This window comes from Notolepis coatsorum (assembly GCF_963971535.1).
Source record: "Notolepis coatsorum genome assembly, chromosome: 9".
NCBI classification, from domain to species: domain Eukaryota; kingdom Metazoa; phylum Chordata; class Actinopteri; order Aulopiformes; family Paralepididae; genus Notolepis; species Notolepis coatsorum.
This window is the reverse complement of record NC_140173.1, coordinates 95,325,728-95,352,391: the sequence shown is the minus strand read 5'-3', so window position 1 is coordinate 95,352,391 and position 26,664 is coordinate 95,325,728. Positions and strand designations below refer to the sequence as shown.

General features: G+C 41.7%; 1 protein-coding gene across 1 annotated transcript in view; it reads left to right on the top strand.

The window, feature by feature from the left end:
* The first annotated feature begins 3,706 nt into the window (after nt 1–3,706).
* zc3h15 (zinc finger CCCH-type containing 15) overlaps nt 3,707–26,664 on the top strand; it is a 29,538-nt gene continuing 6,580 nt past the window's right edge. Inside the window, exons 1-6 of the mRNA XM_084321728.1 lie at nt 3,707–3,901; nt 12,391–12,489; nt 13,786–13,876; nt 16,743–16,895; nt 18,794–18,888; nt 25,007–25,189. Coding sequence (XP_084177854.1) covers nt 3,818–3,901; nt 12,391–12,489; nt 13,786–13,876; nt 16,743–16,895; nt 18,794–18,888; nt 25,007–25,189 — 705 coding nt within the window. The 5' untranslated portion in view covers nt 3,707–3,817. The remainder of the gene's footprint in view (nt 3,902–12,390; nt 12,490–13,785; nt 13,877–16,742; nt 16,896–18,793; nt 18,889–25,006; nt 25,190–26,664) is intronic.

Genomic DNA, 26,664 nt, shown 5'->3' with positions numbered 1-26,664 from the left:
ATCACACCTCTCATACCTCTCACACCTATCACACCTCTCACACCTCTCACACCTATCACACCTATCACACCTCTCACACCTATCACTCCTCTCACACCTATCACACCTCTCACACCTATCACACCTCTCACACCTATCACACCTCTCACACCTATCACACCTATCACTCCTCTCACACCTATCACACCTCTCACACCTCTCACACCTATCACACCTCTCACACCTATCACACCTATCACACCTATCACACCTATCACACCTCTCACACCTATCACACCTCTCACACCTCTCACACCTATCACACCTCTCACACCAATCCCACCTATCACACCTCTCACACCTATCACACCTATCACACCTCTATACCCATTCTGCAATCTGTTAATAAAGTTGTACTTAAGTTATGCTTTTACATTATACTTACTTAATAAGTGAATAGTTCCAAGTCAATCAAAAACTATGAGTTTTATTTACTCAAAACATAATGCGGTTTACAGTCTGTATCTACTTAATTATCTTAAGTTGTACTTAAGTTATGCTTTTACATTATACTTACTTAATAAGTGAATAATTCCAAGTCAATCAAAAACTATGAGTTTTATTTACTCAAAACATAATGCAGTTTACAGTCTGTATCTACTTAATTATCTTAAGTTGTACTTAAGTTATGCTTTTACATTATACTTACTTAATAAGTGAATAGTTCCAAGTCAATCAAAAACTATGAGTTTTATTTACTCAAAACATAATGCGGTTTACAGTCTGTATCTACTTAATTATCTTAAGTTGTACTTAAGTTATGCTTTTACATTATACTTACTTAATAAGTGAATAGTTCCAAGTCAATCAAAAACTATGAGTTTTATTTACTCAAAACATAAGAACACGTCACACGAACTCAAGACATTCAAGTTAGTAGAACTTTCATAGAATATTGAGTATACCCTACTCAAACTAATTGATTATTTTGAACATGCGGGTTTACAGTGCAGCTTCCCAAGCCGAGAAAACATTTGATGTTATTTAGCCACTGCACAACTGTCTATAGGCTACTAGGTAGGTGGGGAGAATACTGTGAAGGAGGACACTTGTGATCAGAGTAATCATTCTATGCATTCCTTCATAGTGCTTCCTTCTAAATAATTAAATATTCCTCATTTTGTCAGGGACACCTGGGTATCCATTAGAGAACCCCAGTGGTCCCGGGACCTCACTTTGAGAACCATATGATAAAGTAGGCTACTGATTCTACATCGTACAGAGTACTGACCCTGAGTCAGTATAAAGAATAGTATGCCCACTAATAAACTGTGGGGCAACAGTGGCCCAGGAGGTAGAGCGGTCATTTGGTCATTAAGGTTAGACAGTGTCTCAGGCGGTAGAGCTGGTCGTCTGGTAATCACAAGGTTAGGGTTAGACAGTGGCTCAGGAGGTAGAGCGGTCATCAGGAGGTAATAGACAGTCTCCTCCCCACCGTATGTATATATTCTCTCCCCACCGTATGTATATTTCTCTCCCACCCACCCCCTCCTAATGTACAGTCTCCTCCCCACCGTATGTATATTGTCTCCCCACCGTATGTATATTTCTCTCCCACCCACCCACCCCCTCCTAATGTACAGTCTCCTCCCCATCATATTATGTATATACTCTCTGTCAGGATCTATGGGTAACTGTACTGTATATTTGCATATCGTATATGTCACAAATGTATACCTGTATGTCATGTATGTCCCTATGCCATAAATGTCATGATGTTGTGTATGTCATAAATGTCACTATGAATTGAAAATGGGGGACCCTGATGTAAACAAGACGAAAGTCTTTCTCTGGTCTGCATCTGGTCTGCATGCAATTGTGTGTATTGAGCCGTATTGTATTGTACCCATTCTGCAATCTGTTAAATAAAGTTTTCATTCATTCAACGCGGTAGTGGTCTGACTGTCAGGGACACCTGACTCCACTGACACATGCCTTCTCTATTTAAACGGCCACATCAAACAAGAGGTGGACGCGGGCAAATACTGCGGCATGGTCATGCTGGACCTACAAAAGGCCTTCGACACTGTCAATCACACCATTCTGATTGACAAGCTAAAAGCAATTGGTTTTGATAGTCTATCAGTGAGCTGGATGCAATCCTACCTGGAGGGGAGAGAGCAGATGGTGGAGGTAAACAGTACCCTATCCCCCCCCCCTCACAGTGAGCTGTGGTGTTCCACAAGGAAGCATACTAGGTCCGCTACTGTTCCTAATTTATGCAAATGACATGTCGTCAGCTTGTGACTGCAACTTGTTCCTGTTTGCGGACGACTCAGCCCTGCTGGTCTCTGACAAGAACAAATTACAGGTTGAAAAAACCCTCAGCTCAGAACTAGGCAAAATCTGCATATGGCTCGCTGATAACAAACTATCATTACACATGGGCAAAACAGAGTCCATTCTCTTCGGTTCAAATAACAAACTCAGCAAGACCGACGGCTTCTCAGTTACAGTGGGTGACAATATTGTCACAAAGAAAGAAGATATTACCTACCTGGGCTCCATCCTAGAGGCAAATCTTTCCTGTGACAAAATGGCATCCAATGTAATAAAAAAAAGTCAACCAACGAACACGATTCTTGTACCGGATCTCCTCACTGGTAAACAAGAATACCCTGAAGACTCTGGCAGGAGCACTCATTCAAGGGTACTACGACTATGCTTGCACCTCATGGTACCAAAGCACCTCAAAGGCGCTAAAAACGAAATTACAAACATCTCAAAACAAACTGGTCAGACTACTGCTTGACCTTACCCCTAGAACCCACCTCACCCCTGCCCACTTTGACAACCTAGGATGGCTTAGAGTAGACGACAGAGTACAGCAACTTGCAATGGGCCTGGTCTACAAGATACACTACACGACCAAGGTACCCATGTACATGTCAAAATACTTCCCAAAGGTCAGTGAATACCACGATCACAACACCAGAGGGAGCTCCACAAATCATGTTAAACCCAGATTCGGCTCAAACAAGGGACTAAACACGTTTCGCAATTATGCCACATCAATGTGGAACGCCCTACCCAAAGCTGTAAAGGAATGTGAATCACTACCCACTTTCAAAAACACCTACGGGAGACTGCAATTCGAAACTGGCCCCTGTAAATGTCCTAACACAACCCCCCCCCCCCCCCCCAATGTACAGTAAATTACCAAGTATGGTCTTGTCAATATTCCAATGTACAGTTTTGCTTGTTCAGTTGTACAGTGTCCCCCACCCACCCCTCCTACCCAACCCCCCCCCCCCCCCCCCCCACCCACCCAACCACCTCCAATGTACAGTCCCCCCCACCCCCACCTACCCAACCTCCTCCAATGTACAGTTTCTACGTCAAATGTATATACTCTCTTTTCTGGACTCTTTTCGTATCACAAACATTACTGTATTTGCAAATCTGGTATGTCATAAATGTATAGATGTAGCAGTACTGTATATCTGTATGTCATGTATGTCATATGTTATGATGAATTGAAAATGGGGGACCCTGATGTAAACAAGACGAAAGTCTTTCTCTGGTCTGCATGTACCCATTCTGCAATCTGTTAATAAAGTTTTCAATCAATCAAAACTACACTACCCGGCATGCCAATCGGTATGTACGTGATGACGTCTTCTGATCCTAGCAACAACCTGTCCCATCACATGTGGATGGCCCTCGCGCCGTGCTGAAGGAACAGCGAATGTGGCGGTGGCTCTACTGCAGAATCACCACGTTGAAATACATATCGTTTCAAATAAACCCACGGCCACTCAGCTAAACCCGGTCCGACATGCCTCCCAAGAAACCCGCCCCGGCAGCAGCCACGGGGGCGAGTAAAAAAACCCAGGAGAAGAAAAAGGAGAAGATTATTGAGGTAAATTAACGTCATTAGCAGGGGTTAGCTCACCAGACATAGCTTTTACTTTTGAGCTGAACATGACTGCTGGTGGGCTAGCTAAAGTAGCTCGGAGTCGGAGCTAATGCTAACTAGCGGCGTTTAGGTGTAACACTACGGATAATTGATTAACGTCACACAAACTCGCTGTTTTGTAACGTTCAGTTTGATTAGTGTTTTATTTACGCCATTGTGTAAGATTTTCAGCGAACTGGCCCAACTACGCATCGATTCTAACGGTCCACGCCATGCTAACTGTCAACAGGCCTGTTCATTTACTTGTACAGCTAATGGTTAGCTAACATAACGTTAACTGTTTTAATTCATAGTCACGTCGACTAGTTCGCTTGTACGCTGGACTATTAGTGAGACCAGACATGACCATCTCGCTACCGGCCTGCTGACACCGACGACACACGCCCCGCCATTACTGGACCAGGACTTCCTCCACAGTTGAGCTGGTGTTAGCCAGGGATGCTAGCCGGACTGAACCGCCATAGTAGCTATAACGTGGCCTTAGTGTCGCTGTCTTTCCTCCCGAGGGTAGATATTTATAGCTAGGTAGCATGGGAGGCTGATAGTAAGGTTTATGGCTGTGTTGATTGGTGTGTCTTAATCTATGAACCAGAAATCCAAATGGACCATTGGTCTGTTATGCAGATCCACGATAATTAAAACATACTAGTAGTATTGCCATGTGTGTGGACCCAAAACTGAGTAATGACGTAGTCTCTCACCCTGGGATCCAGGCTCACTAGTACTCTTGTCATGTGGGGACCCAAATTAAGTAAATGTAGTCTCTCACCCTGGAGCCAGGCTCATTAAAACATACTACTAGTACTCTTGTCATGTGGGGACCCAAATTAAGTAAATGTAGTCTCACCCTGGAGCCAGGCTCATTAAAACATACTACTAGTACTCTTGATCTTGTCATGTGGGGACACAAACTGAGTAATGTAGTCTCTCACCCTGGAGCCAGGCTCATTAAAACATACTAGTACTCTTGTCATGTGGGGACACAAACCGAGTAAGCAGCTGGTTCCCTGCTGTGTACCACTACGCTTTGCTTGCTTCATATCACACCTGGCAAATTAACATAGACTGAAATTACCCTTGGGTTACATGCTTATGACGAATATAATAAAATGTAACTTACCCCAAAGTTGTCAAACTCTCAAAATGTAAATGTTTTAATGATCCTGGCTCCCGGTGAGCGACTACATTTACTGAGTTTGAGTCCCAGATAGGGGCTGTGCGATATGCCCAAAATATCACATCACAATATTTTTTGACAGTTTTCATAGCAGTATTTGATGGTATAGTTTTCCAGTACAAATTACAATGTGATATGATTTTTTATGACTTTCTTTATCTTGTACTACAACTGGCATGGTCCTATTTCATTCAAAATGGTCTATTTTATTAAACTTTTTAATAATACTTTTAACACTCTAGTCAGTCACGAACATTGGCTTCCTACGGTTATTGTGTGAATGTACCCGGCGTCAGCAGAAACGGTATCCTGCTAGGCTAGCCGCCTATTGTACTGATCAGTGGCCCTGAACAGTTAGCCACAGTCCCACAATCTACACACTGTTTCAAACTAGGGATGGGCATTTGAAGCCATGTCAATATTCAAATGTTCTATTAAAAATGTCTGTTAATTGGTTAACCGAACTACACACGTCTTTCCTCAGGATATTCAAACAAGATGGTGTCTCCCTCTGAGACACGCATAGATGTAGACATTAATATCTCTGAGACACACATACATGTAGACATTAATATCTCTGAGACACGCATACATGTAGACATTAATATCTCTGAGACAACATGTAGACATTAATATCTCTGAGACACACATGCATGTAGACATTAATATCTCTTTCTGAGACACGTATGTACATGTAGACTCATATCTCTGAGACACATGTAGACATTAATATATCTTTCTGAGACACATACATGTAGACATTAATATCTTTCTGAGACACACATGTAGACAATATCTCTTTCTGAGACGCATGCATTGTAGACGTGTGCAGCTCACTCATACTGTAGCCTGAAGGGACTCTGTGATCCTCCCCTTCACTCTACAAATAATTATAATTGTGACTGTTCCATTTATTAGTCAAATAAATATGGAAACCAAATCCAATTTGTGAAATTTATTGAACATAGAAAATATAACTCATTTTGACAAACATTTTTAATGTATATAATAAGAAATAACTTAAGTACATTTATATCTGTGTTAATTTGTTAGATTTAGTTTCACTAAGTTAGGAAAGTAATGTTTTACGTCAAGCTTGATGTTGCCTTGCTTGCCCAAAATAATGATCCCAGTCTCTAAGGCTATGGTTAGACTAGTGTATTCCTGGCGTTTTTTTATACGTTTTTGACGACGTTTCATGTCCTATCTACACAGAAATGCGTTTTTTGGCGTTTTTTTGTGGATACGGCTGAAACGCAAAATTGTGTTTGCGTTTGGAGATACGCAAAAAAAACACTTCGACAACAGCGTGTAGTCAGCACGGAGCAGTTGTTGCGAAAACGCCCATGCGCAGTAGATACCATCTGCGTGCCCTTCCTGTGTACAGTGTGTGTGTTTGGGACAGAGCTCCGTGTCCCAAATAGCTTCAGCTACCATGTGTTGTCAAGTTATTGTTATAAGGACCCCAGTCCAAGCTACAACAGTCTGCATTCCCTTAACAATTGTTTGTATTGAGCCGTATTGTATTGTACCCATATGCAATATGTTAAATAAAGTTTACATCCATTCATTCTGCTAGCATTACCGATTGCATGAGCAGCTGGCTAACGTGAGCTATCAGGATTCAGACCCTGTTAGCTCAGAGTTCCTCTTTCAACTTAAGAAGCATTAAACAAAATGGCCCAGTCATCTATTCACCTTTGTTTAATACACACAGCGTTGTCTCTAATGTTATCTAACTACTGATAGCTCGCGATATCATCAGTTTTGATGCTGGCTAAGTAGCGTGAGCTAACGTTAGCTTCTAGCCACAATGCTATATTGTTATAATGGCATACTCCATTGACGTTAGCATGCAGCTAACAATGCTACAATGCTACTGATCGTTTTTTAGCCTAAACTATCCGCTCTTGGTGGTCACTTGTGTTGATGTTAGTTTTGTTTCATCAACAAATGACAGGCAGAACACACAGTGAATGTATCCGTTTTGTTTATTGCACTTTTATTAGGCTTTGCTGAAAAATTATTGCTGCATTGAGTAAAGCAAGATGGTGGCGCGGCATAGGCGCCTGCCTTATTGACATTTTCTTTTGCTGGAGCTTCCACCAGGAAGTGTATTGGCACATTCGTTCTGATTGGTTGAAATTGCCTTCATGTTTGCCACCTACTGCCACCTACTGCTTTGGCAGTGTACTACATCAGTGTGCTTGGCTGACAAAAACGAAAAAAAAACGAAAGTGTGACTCGAGGCGCATGACGTCGCGGCGATACGTATAAGAAAACAATACGAAGATGATACGAAAGGTGTAACCTCAGCCTAAGCCTTCCACACAGTGAGGCATACAGTTTCAGGGCTCCAGAGTGCGACTGTTTTGGTTTTTGCGACCAAAAATCAGTGCAGTGCGACTGGATGTTTTCCCTTGTCGCACTGGTGCAGCTCCCAGCAGGTCTGTGTGTGTGTGTGTGTGTGTGTAGCGTCTTTTCCCTCGTGGCCATGTGGGTTCTCAAAAATAAATAAAAATCTCTGCCTTTGATTGGCTCTAACCGTGCATTCTGCAAAGACCAGCCCCGATCTGCCTCTGATTGGCTCTGATCATCACCCTGACATTTGTATTGGCTGAATGACAAATAAACAAAATAGCCATGTGAGCATCAACTTTCCGAATCGAAACGATAAATAAGCACAGTGTATACTGGTTTGTGGTTTCATAATACAACGTTTCCGAATGGACGTTTGGATTAAACAAAGTGTATGCAGTGATGCTTTCCCAGCGGAACACAAGCTCCTTAACGTTACACAGGTATGTTATGCACGTTAATTAAGCTATGTAACGTTAGAGCGTAGCTAACGTTAAGATAGTAGGAGCCGTCGGCCAACAAAGTTGTTTCAACAAATGTATTCACAAAATGGATTATCATTCAAACGTCATTCAAGCCTCCCGTGACCAGTAAGTAGGTATGTCTACTACTCAACCGCAGCAATGTGCGCTATGTGGCATGTGCCTAAACTTTGCTAAAGTCAAGACTCTACAGTACTGAACTAGAAAAAACCTGCGAGTAAGTCAAGTACGCTGGAGTGAGGCGCGGACGGAAGTGGCCATTTTTCAAAATAAAATACCCGAAAGACTATTAGTATAGGGAGGTGTAGTGGTTACATGATTGCTGTTTCCGGCCGGTCCACCATCTTGAAAACACAATGTATTTCCCCCTTGCCCATTTCTAAATCGTCTCGTTTAAAACAAATAAAGCATCAACATTTGCATGGTGTACCTTTCTGTGCGTATTCATCCACAATCTATAGCTCAACATGAAAATATTCGCAATTAATTGTAAAATAAAAATCGCCAAATTTTATTTCAACCAAAAATGCTTAACAAATAATGTTAGTGATAGAAGGGAACTCATTTTGTGCAAAAATGGAAAGCTTTCCAAATGTTCATGAGGTAGAATTGTTACAATAGCCGATAATCCATTTTCCCAATGATAAATCCCTATACGGGTGGACCTCGCAGGCGGTCCAAAGTGACGTCAGACTACACCTCCCTATTTAGGAGCAAATTGTTTGCATGATTAAAAACAATGGTTCGAACATCCGTTAGAAAAACCCTGGCGAATGTTCAAATCCCAAAAACAGGCTTGGGGACAGCTCTAACTGGAGCTGAGCTGAATGTGTTAATTAAAATAGACATAAAAAAGTGAATGGTTGGACTTGCGAGCTAACTGTAATACAATGTTATTTTTTACAATCATTTACATAACATCTTAAGAAATTACTAATGTGTATGGGAACTCACAAAAACGGTAACACTTAAAATGTATTATTGCAGCGGCAAAATGACTGAGACTGAGAGCTAACGATGATTTGTTTACTTGGTAACACAGGTTGCCCCCCCCCCCCCCGCTGATGAAAATGAAAGTCATACCATCATATACCGTATACCGGGGTATTATGTCATCAAAATATGACGGTGTGAAAAAAATTATACCGCCCAAGCCTAGTGCAAAGCAAACACGACCGGGGACGCTACAGCGTGTTACACGCAACAATTTCCAAGCGTCTAGCTGCTTCGGTGTTAACGTCGGAAGAAATTCCACACTAAGCCCTAAATTCAGAGCAGCGCAGTATCCTAATGACTTGTATATGACCGGCGATAAGATGTTTTGCAAATTCTGTCAACATACCGTGGACTGGACTCGCTAAACACGTGCGAAGATCACTCTCCAAAAGCCATGTCAGGAACACGGAAAAACACTGTGCTTCAAAACACACCAGCTCTCTAACGATGATCACAATAGATACAGCTAGAGGGCGAGGCTAATCACTGACACTATTGTGATGAAATAGCTATGTAACGTTACAGTACATAGGACTAGAAATTAGGGCTGTCTTAAATACTTCGAAGCTTAGTTCGATGGCACAAGCTTCGAACATAAAAAAAAATCGAAGTTTAAAAAAAAATATATTTCTTTTAATTTAATTTTACTTCGCTTTTTGTGTGTGTGCGTGCATGGGGCCATTGGGTGGGGGCCGGGGGACAAAAAATTCACTGGAGGAAAGTAACCCAGCTCAGCACTGCCCAAATTATATCATCACTATTGCCTGTTGAAGGACATCATCCTCAAACACATATACACCTACATGCCTTGTAGAATTCCACACATAAGAAAGAAAGATACTGGGATGAATAAACAAAATAGGAAATAAAATGTAGAAATGCATGCAATACATAAATAAATATGAATCTCTATATATAAAATAGAACATTTAGATAAGGTGCTACTGAGATGTTTTGGTGAGTTCTTTGTTTTTTTGTGGAAGTAGCCCTTCTTAAAAATGCATGAACATTCACTGATAATTGGTCTACATCTAATTCTACATTGCCGGACCATGTAGAATCCGGACCTTGTAGACTGACATAATTCTGTGCTTAGTTTAGTCTACACAGGCCATATTTCAAATAATCAAAATCTTACTTCATTCATCTTAAACATTCTTGATTTGGGGGATTGGTAGTTCCCATGAAATCTGAAGTTCAAATAACAACAGCGATCCACCTTGAATTAAATCACACAGCCGAGTGAAACCTTGTTGGCTGCGTCACAGTCACGAAAGGGGCTACTTAATTAATTAATCCAATCCACTTTATTTATAGCGCACATTTAAAAACAACAAAGTTTACCAAAGTGCTGTACAAGTCCCACAACATAAGATAAAAAGCTTATGAGAAGCTTATTAAGAAGCTTCGAATTAAAATCGAAGCTTGGCCCCGAAGCTTCTATTGCCAAAAAAAGCTTCGAAGGTCAGCCCTACAAATGATATCTTCTTGCTAAATCTGGTGCACCCATCTATTTGTTTAATGCAAATTATTGTCAGTACACACTGTCCTTTATAAACTAAAGGTGCCTAAATTATGCATTACTATCATCACAATAGAATAGATATACCGGTAGCTAGGCTACTTACATTGTGATAATGTCAGTAGCTAGCTGTATCTATTGTTTACACTTGAAATGTGTATTTTTATTTTGTCACAATATTATTTGAAAAATATTGTGTAAAATTGAACTGTATTTCTGAGTTGCAGCACTTAAAAACATTAAATCGACTGTTATATCTTATAAAATTGTGGACATTTAGTCATTCCCACTTATTAGACACTATTTCTGATGGTAAAATGAGCGTACAAAGCAAAATACAGAATTCTGAAATATTAAAATGGAATTTGGAAAAAAATTTATGGAATTTGGAAAAAAATTAATAAAACGGATTTCATATGGCTCTAAACAATGGGTATTTACATTACATTTAGTAATTTAGCGGACTCTTTTATCCAAAGCAACTTACAAGTTCTGTACGACAAGTCATTAGGAAGGGCACAACTCTATCAGCTGAGTAACAATTAGAGCTGCCGCGATAACCGCATTACCGCGGTATCGCTGTTGCATCACGCTCACCGCAGAGTTAGGCTGAATACCGCGTCACCGCTGTTTTTTATCATAATAATAAAGTTGGCTTGCGGCTCTGCAGATATACCCTACTCGGTTCCAAGCGACCCTATTGGGTAGAAGTGGTACAGAAAAGTTATGTGAAACATTGCAGACCACTGACTGGTCAGAAGAGAGACGCGTCACACTTTGTAGCCTCTGAACGAAAACAGAACGCCGCCATCTTTACTGCCTCGCTAAGGATGCATTTCATTCAGGATTTGTTTGCGACAGAACCAATTGCAATAAACAAAAAATAATGGATTCACTGTGTATTCTGCCTTATTTATTGATGAAACAAAACCGACATCAACCCAATTTACCACCGAGCGGAGAGTTTAGTGTCACAACAAGATCGCTGATGTGTTAAGTTTGTTGTTGTTATTAGCTTAATACTACCGTCAGCCGATATACACGAGAGGTAACGTTAAACCCGGGTTTGCTTGGTAGAATACACAATGAGAGGTAACGTTAGCTTTGGCAGAATAGACGCAACGAGAGTCTGGTTAATGTTGTTATTGATTGATTGATTGAAACTGTGTTAAACTCTGGCTTGCTGCAAGCCCTCGGACATCTATGCCCACGGAGCTTTCAGTGTACACAAGCGAGCGGCCCCGCCTGTATCCCCACACGGAGACAAACGGAGTAGTACCTGGCTGCAGTGGAAAAGGAACGAAGTACCAGGTGCCTAAAGCGGGTCGAGTCGAGTAGGTACTATGCAGTGGAAAAGCGCCATTAGACTAGAGGCAGGCTATAAGAGTAGACTACAAAAAAAAAAAAAAAATGCATTCAAACTTTTTAATTTTTTTGTGCGCACTGTGTGGTAATAACCGCGGCGGTAGGAAATATTTCGCAAATTCGTGCGGTAAGGAAAATATCAATACCGCGGCAGCTCTAGTAACAATGTTGGTGCTACAGTGTAGGTTAGTATATTAGGACAAGTGCATGACAGTAAGAGTAACAAAACCAAAAACGATTGGCAGTGTATCGGCCGATATGGCTCATAGAAGATCGGTGATCGGTATCGGTGGCAAAGAATTTGACACTTATTTACAGTTGTACAGCCCTGGCCTATATTTTATTTCATAATTATATTCTATATTGTGCTTAACTTAGTTAATTTTTCATTTTATCTTACTCCACCTCTTTATTGTATTATCTGTCTGTTAATGTCTGTCCGCTAATGTTGCACCAAAAACGACCAAAGCAAATTCCTTGTATGTGAAAACTACTTGGCAATAAAGACCTTTCCGATTCTGCTGTTTTCCAGGACAAGACGTTTGGTCTGAAGAACAAGAGGGGAGGGAAGCAACAGAAGTTCATTAAGAATGTCACTCAGCAAGTCAAGCCTATCATCCCGGGCGGGAAGGTCTGTGTCTGTTACCCTGTCTGTTTGTCTGTTAGCTTGTCTGTCTGTTAGCCTGTCAATCTCTGTCTGTCTGTTAGCCCGTCAATCTCTATTACCCTGTCTGTGTGTCTGTTAGCTTGTCTGTCTGTTAGCCCGTCAATCTCTGTCTGTCTGTTAGCCCGTCAATCTCTGTTTGTCTATTAATTAGCTTGTCTGTCTGTTAGCCTGTCAATCTCTGTTTGTCTGTTAGGCCGTCAATCTCTATTACCCTGTCTGTCTGTTAGCTTGTCTGTCTGTATGTTACATTGTCATTCTGTCTGTTACCCTCTCTGTCTGTCTCTTACCCTCTCTGTCTGTATGTTACCCTCTCTGTCTGTCTGTTACCCTCTGTCTGTCTGTTACCATCTGTCTGTTACCCTCTCTGTCTGTTACCCTCTCTCTGTCTGTTACCCTCTCTCTGTCTGTTACCCTGTCTGTCTATGTTACCCTCTGTATGTTGTCTGTATCTTACCCTCTGTCTGTCTCTTACCCCTTCTGTCTGTCTCTTACCCCTTCTGTCTGTCTCTTACCCTCTGTCTGTCTGCTCACCCTCTCTGTTCCCCCCTCTCTGTCTGTCTCTTACCATGTCTGTCTGTTACCATCTCTGTCTGTATGTTACCCTCTGTCTGTCTGCTCACCCTCTCTGTTCCCCCTCTCTGTCTGTCTGTTCCCCCCTCTGTCTCTCTTACCCTCTCTGTCTCTCTTACCCTCTCTGTCTCTCTTACCCTCTGTCTGTCTCTTACCATGTCTGTCTGTATGTCACCCTCTCTGTCTGTCTGTTCCCCCCTCTGTCTCTCTTACCCTCTGTCTCTCTTACCCTCTCTGTCTCTCTTATCCTCTCTGTCTGTCTCTTACCCTCTGTCTGTCTCTTACCATGTCTGTATGTCACCTTCTCTGTCTGTCTGTTACCCTCTGTGTCTGACTCTTAGTCTGTCTGTATGTCACCCTCTCTGTCTGTATGTCACTCTGTCTGTATGTTACCCTCTGTCTGTCTCTTACCCTCTGTCTGTATGTTACCCTGTCTGTCTGTATGTTACCCTCTGTCTGTATGTTACCCTGTCTGTCTGTCTTACCCTCTGTCTGTATGTTACCCTGTCTGTTACCCTCTCTGTCTGTATGTCACCCTGTCTGTCTGTATGTTACCCTCTCCGTCTGTATGTTACCCTGTCTGTCTGTATGTTACTCTCTCATCTGTTAGCCTACCTGTCTCTCCTTCTGCCCATTTGTGTGCCTGTAACAACTATTGGTGTGTGTGTGTGTGTGTGTGTGCGTGCCCAGGCTGATGGAAAGAAGATTGAGAAGAAGAAGGAGCTGGATGAACTCAATGAGCTGTTTAAACCTGTAATGGCAGCACAGAAAGTTGCCAAAGGTACAAAATATAATTATGATGCACTGTATGTACATATATACAATATAATATGATGCACTGTATGTACATATATACAATATAATAATATGATGCACTGTATGTACATATATAATATGATGCACTGTATGTACATATATACAATATAATGCACTGTATGTACATATATACAATATAATATGATGCACTGTATGTTAGGGCTCGTATATTTTTTTTTTATGTTGTGGGACTTGTACAGCACTTTGTTCAACTTTGTCAGTGCTGTAAAGTTTAAACCTTTTTAAATCTTAGACAAACGAAACACTTTGCTTTCATGAAATATTGTAAGCCGTCATTTGAGGCTTTATAAAAGCAGCACAATGAACACAAATCTGTCAGTGCCGAGTCCGACCTCATCTTAAATAACAAACAGCATTGCTTGTTGTAGTTAACAAAGAGAGGCAGAGTTGATTTTGAAAAAAAAAAAAAAGATAATTTAAAATTTTATTTTATTTTTAAATCGAATTTTATTTTCATATTCTAATCCCATGCCCATCGAACGAAGCTTCGAAGTATTTAAGACAGCCCTACTCTATGTACATGTATGCAATATAATATGCACTGTATGTACATATATACAATATAATAATATGATGCACTGTATGTACTAGGGGTGGGACGATACATCGATCCAGATCGATATATCGATCTATTATCAATAATCAAATAGGATCGATGCAACGTAAAAAGATCGATTCATATTGCGATACTCTTATTTTGAAAATCCCCTCGTGAGCATATCCGCCCGGCCGGAACAACAAGCTCAGCGCAGCTCCGTGTGTAGACGTTAGATAGTATTGCTTCAGAGTCCGCCTATTTTGCCCGAAATAAGTGCCTGTTGTTTTTTCCCCACAAGGGGTTAAATGCATCTAACATGCTTTCCATCCTCTCCATTCCTTTATGCCCAATATGTCGCGTTAAATACCGAAATGAACGTTGCGTGAGCTAACTATGCTAAGCACTGCAGCTAACCATGAGAGGAGAGAGGAGAGGGGACTTGGGAAAGAGCAAGGGTGGGGGCACTGGGCAGTCTACCTTTCTGTGGGGGACTGGGTTGCGTGAGGGGCATTCTGTGTGTGTGTGTGTGTGTGTGTGTTACTGAGGATGGACAGATAATGTTGATATTTAAACATGAATACATAATATATGTATTCATGATCATCATGCAACATAAAACAATTGTAGGAAGTTTGGGAGAAAGGGTTTTAGCTTGCGTGTTGTGAGTTCCAAAACATTTTACTTAAAGTTTAAAGCTCAATATATAAAAAGTTAACAGGAGGTCTATTTGTATTAAAAACAATAGATTGTTTTTCATTTAAATGTCTGGAAGAGCTCAAAAATAAAAACATCAATTGATATTTCCGTAGCCTTTTTTTAGTTGATCTAAATGTGACTGATTGTGTTAAATGGGCACATAATATCGCCTCATATCGATCGCAGGCACCTGAATCGAATCGTATCGTATTGTGGCAGACTTTGTGATATCGGCAAATATCGTATCGTCCAAAGAATCGATATTGTATCGTATCGTGATGAAACTGGTGATTCCCACCCCTAGTATGTACATAATATATACAAGACCATTGCCACTCACAATTTAAGAATGGGTACAAGTCTCAAGCTACTAGCGCTTTTGGCAAATCAGACCATGACGCCATCTTTCTTTTACCTCAGTATAAACAAAGTCTCAAGCACGTCCCTGTAGTAATGCGAGAGGTTAAGCGTTGGACTCAGAGGAGACACTCCAGGCTGCACTTGAATGTACAGAATGGAGTGTGTTCCGCGACAACACAGACAATATTAATGACTACACTGAAACAGTGCTAGACTTTGTTTGTACTTTGGTAGAAGAAACAATCCCCTCTACCACAATTAGAGTTTATCCAAACCAAAATCCCTGGGTAGACAAATCCGTCCATGAGGCTCTGAAAGTGCGCACCTCAGCATACAACGCCGGGCTTGTGACAGGCAACATGAATGAACACAAGGCGGCGAGATACAACGTAAGGAGGACAGTAATAGAGGCAAAATGGCGCTACAGGGATAAAGTTGAACTTCAGTATGAACAGGCTGACTCTAGAGCAGGGGTTCTCAAACTTTTTCATACCGCGACCCAATTTTATTTAGGACTTTTTTTTGGGGACCCCACATTGTGTAATTTCAACGTGGAATTAAGGAATATCAAAATAAAAGCACACGTTGTTAAACTTGATCATGCATATTTATTAGAAAATGTAATTACAGCACTATGTTATCAATACACAGTTATAAAACGAGGCATATTTAGCCAGGATATGTTGCCAGAACATAATTTTTTTTTTTTTTTTTATTACCACTGCTCTAGAGGTATGTGGCAGGGCCTCAGAATGATGACAGACTACAAAGGCACCTAGCTCAAGCTGAACAGTGTCTGTTATCGATCCTCTGCATTGTGTTGGTTTTGGTTCTGGTTCATTAATCGTTCGGTGGAATTTCGTACTCCCAACGGCTGACTGGCTAAAACACTATCTCTTGTGGCCTTGACTGTGACCTTGACTAGCTCATCTAACTCGCCACGCAGTTGCTTGGCACCTATCTAGTCACCATAGCGACCCCCGTTGACCCATATCACTCCTCACCGGCACAGCTGTCAACATGTGAAATGTGTCTGTCCGAACACAAGACCATTTTGTCTGAATAACTTATCCTGTTATAATCATCACGAAAACTAGTCATATTTTTCAATGCACTATGTATTGTATATTATATACAATATAGATGTCATTTTGATCCCACAATTACTGAAAGTGGGATCTCACCCTCCCTTTATTCTCTTTCTCTCTCTCTCTAGGAGTGGACCCTAAGTCCGTGTTGTGTGCGTTCTTCAAGCAGGGTCAGTGCACTAAGGGAGACAAGTGTAAGTTCAGTCATGACCTCACTCTGGAGAGGAAGTGTGAGAAGAGGAGCCTCTACGTCGACGAGAGAGATGAAGACCTAGTGAAAGGTCTGTCTACCAATCTGTCTGTCTACCAATCTGTCTGTCTACCTGTGTATGTCTGTCTCTTTACCTGTCTACCGATCTGTAATACATGGATAATTACAAATTACACATAAAAAGTGGTCAGAAAATAATTATTGCAGCTTTGATAAAAACAGTCCTACTTTAACACTTTGATTACCAGCCATGCGGTGCGCCTTACCCCCGTTGAATGCCACCACCCACTTCAATGATAGCACTCTCGCATAAACTGTCTTAAATTATGTGTCTAATCTGGCCGTCGCTTATCAATGACTTGTTTGCAGTCAACATTGTCGAACGGATTGTTTTTTTATCGGTTCATTTGAGTTTTTATAGCATTTTGAAAAGCCCTCGTTTTCAAGGAAAATATAAAGATTCCATGATAAAAAGACATTTACTGGAATATTCTAGAATACACAAAAACGTTGTCATTTTTCGGCCTATTTATGAATCGTTTTCAAATAAACGCTAGATTATTGATAGTATATGTGTACGTATGCATGCTATAGAGGCGATCTGAAAAATCGATTATCTTATTTCCTCATCAGCGATCGCGCACACACAGACGCATCACACATAGGGCAAACGCTGAGATCTCAGCGAATACAACTCTGATTATCCCAAGACTGGTAAAATAGATTCCTTACCTCAGATCAGATGTTCTCCAAAAAGATCATTCCAATTCCTGATCGCCATTCCAAATATCGATCACGCTTATTGATTGAGTATTGGCTGCTGTAAATATATATTCCAGGCTGATTCCCGTCCCGCGATGACTTCCATGTTGATCAGACTTCTTGCCAGCACAAGGAACCAGCTGGCTCCGCCCCTACATATCTACAGATCCCAGGTCTAAGCGACTGACCTGCAGTTACACGGGGATAGACGATAGGGGGCGCTTTTTTCCATTCTGAGCTCCTGTAGGGGCTGCTGTACCAACGGGAGACTCGGTTGATGAAATATGATTTTAGATCGCTAATAAAACGATATTTGTCGTCGTCGGCACTCAGTGGGGGGGGGGCTAATAAAACTAGATATGTCGTCCGTGGCACTGAAATTGTTAACAGTCTGGCACATTTTGCATAAAACGGGTCGATTGCATACCCAAAGTAATTTGCGATTTATTATACTTATAGCACATGCATGAGTCTGGTCTCTTTTGAAAGGTAACATTCTGATTGAAGTTTCTTACACAATAATCACTTTGAGTGCTAATGTAATAGAGAAAGAGGTTTGAACACTGAAATAAAATATTTGCTCCTTACTTTTGTGTTTACTTGTTGCCAGGTGCCTGTTTTTGGGTTCCAGCTGAGAGGTAGGAGCTGGAAAACATAACTGTTCCATAGCCTGAAGTCTTATGTAGAGGTACAGGTCCAAAGTTTATAGAAAAATCCCACGGAAGATGAATGTGTTACATGTTTTTTTTTTTTTTTTTTTTTTTTATATGGCCACGATTATCCAAAATGGCCGTCCACTCCCATTCAATCGTCATTCCTCGTCAAAACAATGGACTTCTTTGTCTTCTTGACTCTCAGCGCTCGTCTGGGATCGCTTTCGGAGCAGACACTTCTTGGCTACAAAGATGGTCAATTATGGTCCGCTCAGGACGGGGTCAAACAGGACGTGGTCACGAATGGCTTGTCAAATGGCGCTCGTTGGATGTTTAGTCTTGTAACTCGAGATTGGAAGCATGCAATAGGTTGAGTGTGGTGCCGATCGAAAGGCCACAAATTTTACTTTCCAACAATGTATTGAATGATCGGGAGAAACGCTGCCCGGAGCCGGCATTCGGGCCGTCCGATGTTTAATAAACATTTATATCAATAGACAGTCCTACTTAAACAGTCATATTAACATACTGTCATATTTTTATTTTCTTCCAGACACCATGGAGAACTGGGATGAGAAGAAACTAGAAGAGGTCATCAACAAGAAACACGGAGAGGCGGAGAGGAAGAAGGAGTCCAAGACTCATATAGTAAGTTCTGATGTAGGGGGAGGGAAGTCTCTGTGGTGCTTCCATCTCTGTTCTGATGGAGGGGGAGGGAAGTCTCTGTGGTGCTTCCATCTCTGTCCTGATGGAGGGGGGGGGGGATCTCTGATGTGGTGCTTCCATCTCTGTCCTGATGGAGGGGGAGGGAAGTCTCTGTGGTGCTTCCATCTCTGTCCTGATGGAGGGGGAGGGAAGTCTCTGTGGTGCTTCCATCTGTCCTGATGGAGGGGGAGGGAAGTCTCTGTGGTGCTTCCATCTCTGTCCTGATGGAGGGGGAGGGAAATCTCTGATGTGGTGCTTCCATCTCTGTCCTGATGGAGGGGGAGGGAAGTCTCTGGTGCTTCCATCTCTGTCCTGATGGAGGGGGAGGGAAGTCTCTGTGGTGCTTCCATCTCTGTCCTGATGGAGGCGGAGGGAAGTCTCTGTGGTGCTTCCATCTCTGTCCTGATGGAGGGTGGAGAGTCTCTGATAATAATAATAATAATGGCTTGGATTTATATAGCGCTCTTCATGACACCCAGAGCGCTTCAGAGTCCATTATTCATTCATACACAGTCATACCGGTGGTGGTAAGCTACAATTGCAGCCAGAGCTGCCCTGAGGCAGACTCACGGAAGCGTGGCGAATAATCATCGCCTACGGCCCCTCCGACCACCACCAACATTAATTCACATGCATACACATTCATACGAGGCAAGTAGGTTAAGTGTCTTGCCCAAGGACACAACGGCGATGGGATGGACATGGGCTTGAGCGGGATTCGAACCACCAACCCTTCGATCATTGGACGACCCGCTCTACCCCTGAGCCAAAGCCGTCCTGATGTGGTGCTTCCATCTCTGTCCTGATGGAGGGTGGAGAGTCTCTGATGTGGTGCTTCCATCTCTGTCCTGATGGAGGGGGAGGGAAGTCTGTGGTGCTTCCATCTCTGTCCTGATGGTGGAGAGTCTGATAGGGCTGGGCGATAAAACGATAATGATAATTATCACGATATATTTCGATATCGATAATAAAAAATATCAATTTAAAAAAGAAAAATAATAATAATTTCTTTGGTGACCTGCAACAGGGCAGTTTTAAAACCAGAGACGGTGGACAGACTTGTCTTTCCTGCCTGCAACTTAAAGTAATGGCTTTGCTTGTCCAAATGACAATACTGACCAAATTGAGATTTCTTTTTCTCTTATCCATTTATTTTGTTTGCTTTCTAATTTAAAATACAGTTTGAAACTGTCTGTACACAGTAGGCTATGTGTGCTAGCAGTCGCGAGTCACGGTGCACATGTGCGGTGGTTTGTCCACCAAAAAAGCGCCAAAAGATAGAAAAGAAACTAGCAGAGCCAGAACTATTCAACTCCCCTGGAGCCACAGCCAGCAGAGAAGCCTGTTTACTTTCACTTTCAGACCAGCTGCAGCCTGAGAACTGGAGTGTGAGGGGCTGTAACACTAAAGATGGCGGCAACGACAAAGAATTGCTGCAAAATAAACATACATCTGTTTAACACTTTGAGTGCCAACGACGAGAATTCTCGTTATTTCATGCCAACCGTTCAGTGCCAACGACGAGAAATCTTGTTATTAATTTTTCTTTTTTATTATTAGCGATTTCCATTCATTTTTCTTCAATCTAGCCTCACGTTACCACTGGGACTCTCTCTGAGCTCGAACAGGGAAAATACCGCCCCCTATTGTCTCCCAGATGGTAATGCACCCTTTGGAATGGAGTCAATGGAAATGCATGGGGAAAAGAAAATCTGGAATCCACATTTTACTTGTCAGGCATGTAATCCGAGCCGATTGCAGTCTTTGTGGTCCCTCAGAACAGCGTGGAATATGTGTTTCGAGCACCCAGCGTTGGATCAATAAACGCGATCGATATTTGGAATGGCGATCAGGAATTGGAATAATCTTTTTGTAGAACATCTAATCTGAGGTAAGGAATCTATTTGACCAGTCTTGGGGTAATCGGAGCTTTTTTCACAGATATATCAACGTGGGCCCTGTTGATCAGGAAATAGATAACCGATTTTTCAGCCCGCTTCTCTAGCGTGCATAAGTGCACAGATAATCTAGCGTTTATTTTGAAAACGATTCATAAATAGGCAGAAAATTTACAAAGTTTGTGTATTCCAGTAAAGGGCGATTCCTGTGGAATCTCTTTCTTTCTGGAAATCTCCAAAAACAAGCGTTTTTCAAAATGGTATAAAACGGAAATGTACAGATGCCAGTACAGATCAGTTTCGACAATGTTGACTGCAAGCAAGTCATTGATAAGCGACGGGCGTATTAGACACAGCCATAATTTAAGATAGTTTATGCGTTCGCAAATGTGCTCGCCCTCATTGAATAGAGCGCTGGCACTCAAGCGCTAAATCGTGCGCCCCTTGCTGGCACTGAAAGTGTTAAAACAAAACAAAAATGAAATTTCTTTTAAATTTTGTTTTAATACTTAATAATTATCGATATCGAGTGATATGATAACATTATCATATCGTTATCGTGATATCATTTTTGGCCCTAGTCTCTGATGTGGTGCTTCCATCTCTGCCTTTAACTCACTGTACGCCGAACCCGAGAAAAGTCGGGTTTTCATCGTTATTTCTTTTATTCAATATTTCCATTCCTTATCCATCCAGGGAGCCTGGTGTTATCATTGGGAATGGGTCTGAGATCGCAAAAGTCCAATATCGCCGCCTGGTGGGTTGCGGACTATTGCACATCCTTTGAAACTGTATTCGGTTGTGCGTCGAGTAAATAGGTCCCGGCGGACTTTTCCTAGTCGGGCATGACGAGCGGTTATAACGCATGGATTTATAAGAATCAAACACTTCCGGTTCATGTTCTTTGGTGGATTATGTTATGGACATGATCGACTAGGGCTGGGCGATATGACCAAAAACGTTATCGCGATAAAATTATAAAATTATTTTCATATAACTCGATATCGATAATTATCGTCGATATAATGTCTGTCAAGTTTAATTAACTTATTATGCCCGGCGCCGATACGCGGGCTGACTTGTTTTGCTGCTGTGAATGTCTCGAGAGTCGAGTTGATGTCGTCATCAGTCCGCGCACGTTAGCAGTTAGCCAAAGCAAGCGAGTATCTCATGAGACAATGTACTAAAAAATGACCCTAAAATACTCTGTTCCGCCCAATTCATTGCAACGACGTCCACCGTATACCCCACACTACTATAACAGTTACCCTCAGAATTCAAAACACACACCAACTCGGCAGGTAACCTGTGAAATAGCGCCGTGCAAGCTAATTAGCCATAGCCAGCCTTGAGTCCTAAACCAAAACAGTAGCGCATCTGGAGCTGTGGTGCGTAAGCACGTCATCACGTAACGTTGGTTGTTGTTAGTGAGTGTGTTGAGCCGAGGCTGAGCGGAGCCAAACTTGGAAAATCGATATATCGAAACTTTGCGACCACGTTTCATGTTTATTTAGAGGAAATAATTTATCGCAATATTTATCGTTATCGTTTTATCGCCCAGCCCTATGATCGACATCAATACTTGGAATGGCAATCAGATAATTGGAATATTCTTTTTGGGGTACATCCTAGTCAAGGTAAGGGCTATATGGTATCAATCTTGTGTTGATCCAATAATTCCTTCATTGCGATCGGGTATGTGTAATGTACTGTGTAACGTATTCTGTTGGTGACGATCAAAGCATAAAAAAACGATAATATAGATTTGATTTCGAAACAGCGTATACAGGCGAGAAACGGCACGTTTTTGTGTGAAATGCACGTATTGCTGCATAGCGTCGTTTTCTGGGATTAGACAGGATTACTCTAAAACTATACTCATATTCACCACGGTATAAAACGGGAATGTATGGATGAAAAAAAAAATTCTTTTTAACAAATTGAACGATAGATACTCGATGTCAAATGGGCAATAGTATTCTATCCATAGCTATGATATATAATATAGTTTTAGCCCTGCAAACACTGCCACGTATTCCTATACTTCAAAGCGGTGGCCTTTTAACCAACACAGTACACAGCCCCCTCTAGCGCTGAAAGGATAATTGTGATTATGTTTAAGCTTCTCCTCTGACATCATGTTGATTGATTCCGACTAGAATGTCCTTTTTAGTTGGACCTCTTTTGAGTCAGCTGTAGTTTTAGTAGCTATAGAGTTGGCAGCAGTAAACTCATTCTGTAATGAGAGGTGTCTGGAAACATGCAAGAGTAACACAGTGTAGTACCTTTCTAAATATTTTTTGTTGGTGCATTTCTAAATGTTTTTAGACACGCATATTTCAAATGTCCAATCCACTAGACCAGTTCTCAAAGTGGGGGGCAAACTGGGGAGTAGTTTAATTTCACTCATATTTTATTTTCTAGAATGTCTAAAGAATTACTATTCTGATCAGTTTTCAGTCTCTCTTCAGTTATTTTCTCGACTACAGACGGCTATGGAATTCTAAACTCGCTGGGCATCCTCATTAAAACCTCATCAAAACCTTGTCAAGTGGGTGTCCTCATAAAGACCTTATCAAATGGGGGTCCTTATCAAAACCTTATCAAGTGGTGGTCCTTATCAAAACCTTATCAAGTGGGGGTCCTTATCAAAACCGTATCAAGTGGGGGTCCTCATAAAGACCTTATCAAATGGGGGTCCTTATCAAAACCTTATCAAGTGGGGGTCCTTATCAAAACCTTATCAAGTGGGGGTCTGTCATGTACAAAGGTCTAAGGACCACACAGAATAATAACTGGAGCCGGCTGCACATGAGCAAAAACAGCCTCTCTCAGTAAATGCTTTCAAAACAGTCCCGGGCAGGTAGGTAATAACGTACACAAGGCGCTTTTCCAAAATAGTAAATTATATTTATTATGCAGGGTAGGGATTGAAACCTCCACTGATATTTGAACAAAGGGAAAAAACAACCCACAAACAATTAACAAACAGGGAGAAGGGTAATGGGAGAACACACAAGGTAATAATAATACAAGTAAACTAAATAAGCGCCCACAGGCACTAACCAACCAGCCAGTGGTTGGTACTGGGAAAACCCCCAGCAAAAGGTATCAAAGGTACAAGTCCACACTCAGTGGAACTAGGCCTAAAGCCAACAAGAGAATACTCAATAGTTGAGAAGTGGCGCAGAGGCCAACAATATCTACATATATATACTTAAAGGTACAAGCTCACCTGGATAAACAAAGAAACACCACTCTAACCATGCAGCTCACAGTGTAGGATGAACACCACTTTAACCCTAATACTTAAGAGTGTAGGATGAATCACCACTCTAACCATATAGCTCACAGTGTAGGATGAATCCAAAGTGGCCAACAATATATATATATCCCACACAACAGTGGAAAACAATGGCAACCTCACTCCACTCTGGTCACTGGCAATTGACAGAATGAGGCGCCCCGATGTGTGTGTGCTGTCAGGTATTTGTCCACCCGCCCCTCTCGAGGTGATTGCCATCAGCTGTCACTCATTAGGCAATCAGCACTCTTCAGTGTAGGGACGGGCGGCACCTGGCAGGAAGAGAAGAAGAGACAGCATTAGCCATCAGGGCTAATATCACATACAAAACATAACACATTAAATATACTAACCTGATGTTCAGGTGGTGTCATAAATACAGTAATAATGGTAATGACCAACCCACGTACCCATGTACGTCACAGGGTCCTTATCAAAACCTTATCAAGTGGGCGTCCTTATCAAAACCTTATCAAGTGGGGGTCCTCATCAAAACCTTATCAAGTGGGGGTCCACAACCCATTTCATATAAATACGCGGGTCCTTGACATGAAGAGGTTTCAGAACCACTTGACTAGACTTGAGACCTGACAGTCCTATTGTCTTGTCTGTCTCAATGTGTACTAAACTTAACCCTTTCACTACCACACTACAGAAGGTTAACCTTTCACTACCACACGTAGTGAAAGGGTTAACCGTCTGTAGTGTGGTAGTGAAACTGTTAACCCTTAGTCATGTGGCAGTGAAAGGGTTAACCTTCTGTATTGTCGCAGTTAAAGGATTAACCATTTGGTAGTGAAAGGGTTAAGACCTGTCTCACCAGAAAGCTTCTGTCTTGTCTCCGTGTCTGTCCGTCTAGGTGTGTAAGCACTTCCTGGATGCCATAGAAGGTAATAAATATGGCTGGTTCTGGTCGTGTCCCGGGGGCGAAAACTGTCAGTACCGCCACGCCCTGCCGCCCGGCTTCATCTTGAAGAAAGACAAGAAGAAAGAAGAGAAGGAGGAGGACATGATCTCAATGGAGGAACTCATAGAGAACGAGGTGATGCGAGAGAGAGAGAGGGAGGGATGGATGGATTGAGGGTGGGGTAAAGGATTTCTGGTACCTAGTAAAAAAAAAAAGGAGGGGTGGAGAGGGAGAAATGGGAGCAGAGGAGGTGGTAGGAATCTGATTACATCATAGATCTACATTCATCTACATAGATGAAGTTCGCCTGGACATAATGTTGTATTTTTGCCAATTCTGAGCTTATTTCTTGAGTCCGTATCAAGTGTCATACCTTTTATGATTCAGGGGAACCTACCCTTTATTTGTGCAGTGTGAAGTCACCATCATACATTACCTTTGTGTGAGCATACAACATTTGACATTAAAAGAAAATACCCTATGGCTATACATCATTAGCAGATGCTTGGCTATACATCATTAGCAGATGCTTGGCTATACATCATTAGCAGATGCTTGGCTATACAGCATTAGCAGATGCTTGGCTATACAGCATTAGCAGATGCTTGGCTAGACAGCATTAGCAGATGCTTGGCTAGACAGCATTAGCAGATGCTTGGCTATATAGCATTGGCAGATGCTTGGCTAGACAGCATTAGCAGATGCTTGGCTATACAGCATTAGCAGATGCTTGGCTAGACAGCATTAGCAGATGCTTGGCTAGACAGCATTAGCAGATGCTTGGCTATACAGCATTAGCAGATGCTTGGCTAGACATCATTAGCAGATGCTTGGCTATACATCATTAGCAGATGCTTGGCTAGACAGCATTAGCAGATGCTTGGCTATACAGCATTAGCAGATGCTTGGCTATACAGCATTAGCAGATGCTTGGCTATACAGCATTAGCAGATGCTTGGCTAGACAGCATTAGCAGATGCTTGGCTGTACAGCATTAGCAGATGCTTGGCTGTACAGCATTAGCAGATGCTTGGCTGTACAGCATTAGCAGATGCTTGACTATACATCATTAGCAGATGCTTGGCTAGACAGCATTAGCAGATGCTTGGCTAGACAGACTGCTCTGAACACTGTTGATCCATATAATGTGTATGTCTCTCTTATACAATGTGCGTGTGTCTCTTATAGGGCTGTCACTTTAACAAAAAATATAATTCGATATTCGTTGCAGAATTGTAGACAAGTTCTAATCGAATTTCAGTTAAAAAAAGAACTAGAGTCTACTATTTTCAAAGTTGGCAACTTTTTATTTACCATGGTATGTTTGGTATAATTTTTTTCAGCACAGTCTCACCTATATGACCTGACCATTTGTTTTCATACTGTACATACTGCATACTGTACAAAACAAAAACTATTTTAGAAGATGTGTTTTTCTACTATGAGGCTTAGCAAATGTAAACATGATTGAAGCATTAGAAACAATGAAAATGCGCCACCAGGTTGCCTATGTACAAACAATTATATGTATAAACAATTATTTTCTTACCTCGCCTCATAATCCTCTTCTGAAACGGCACAAAACAACTCTAAACGCACTCCAAAAGACA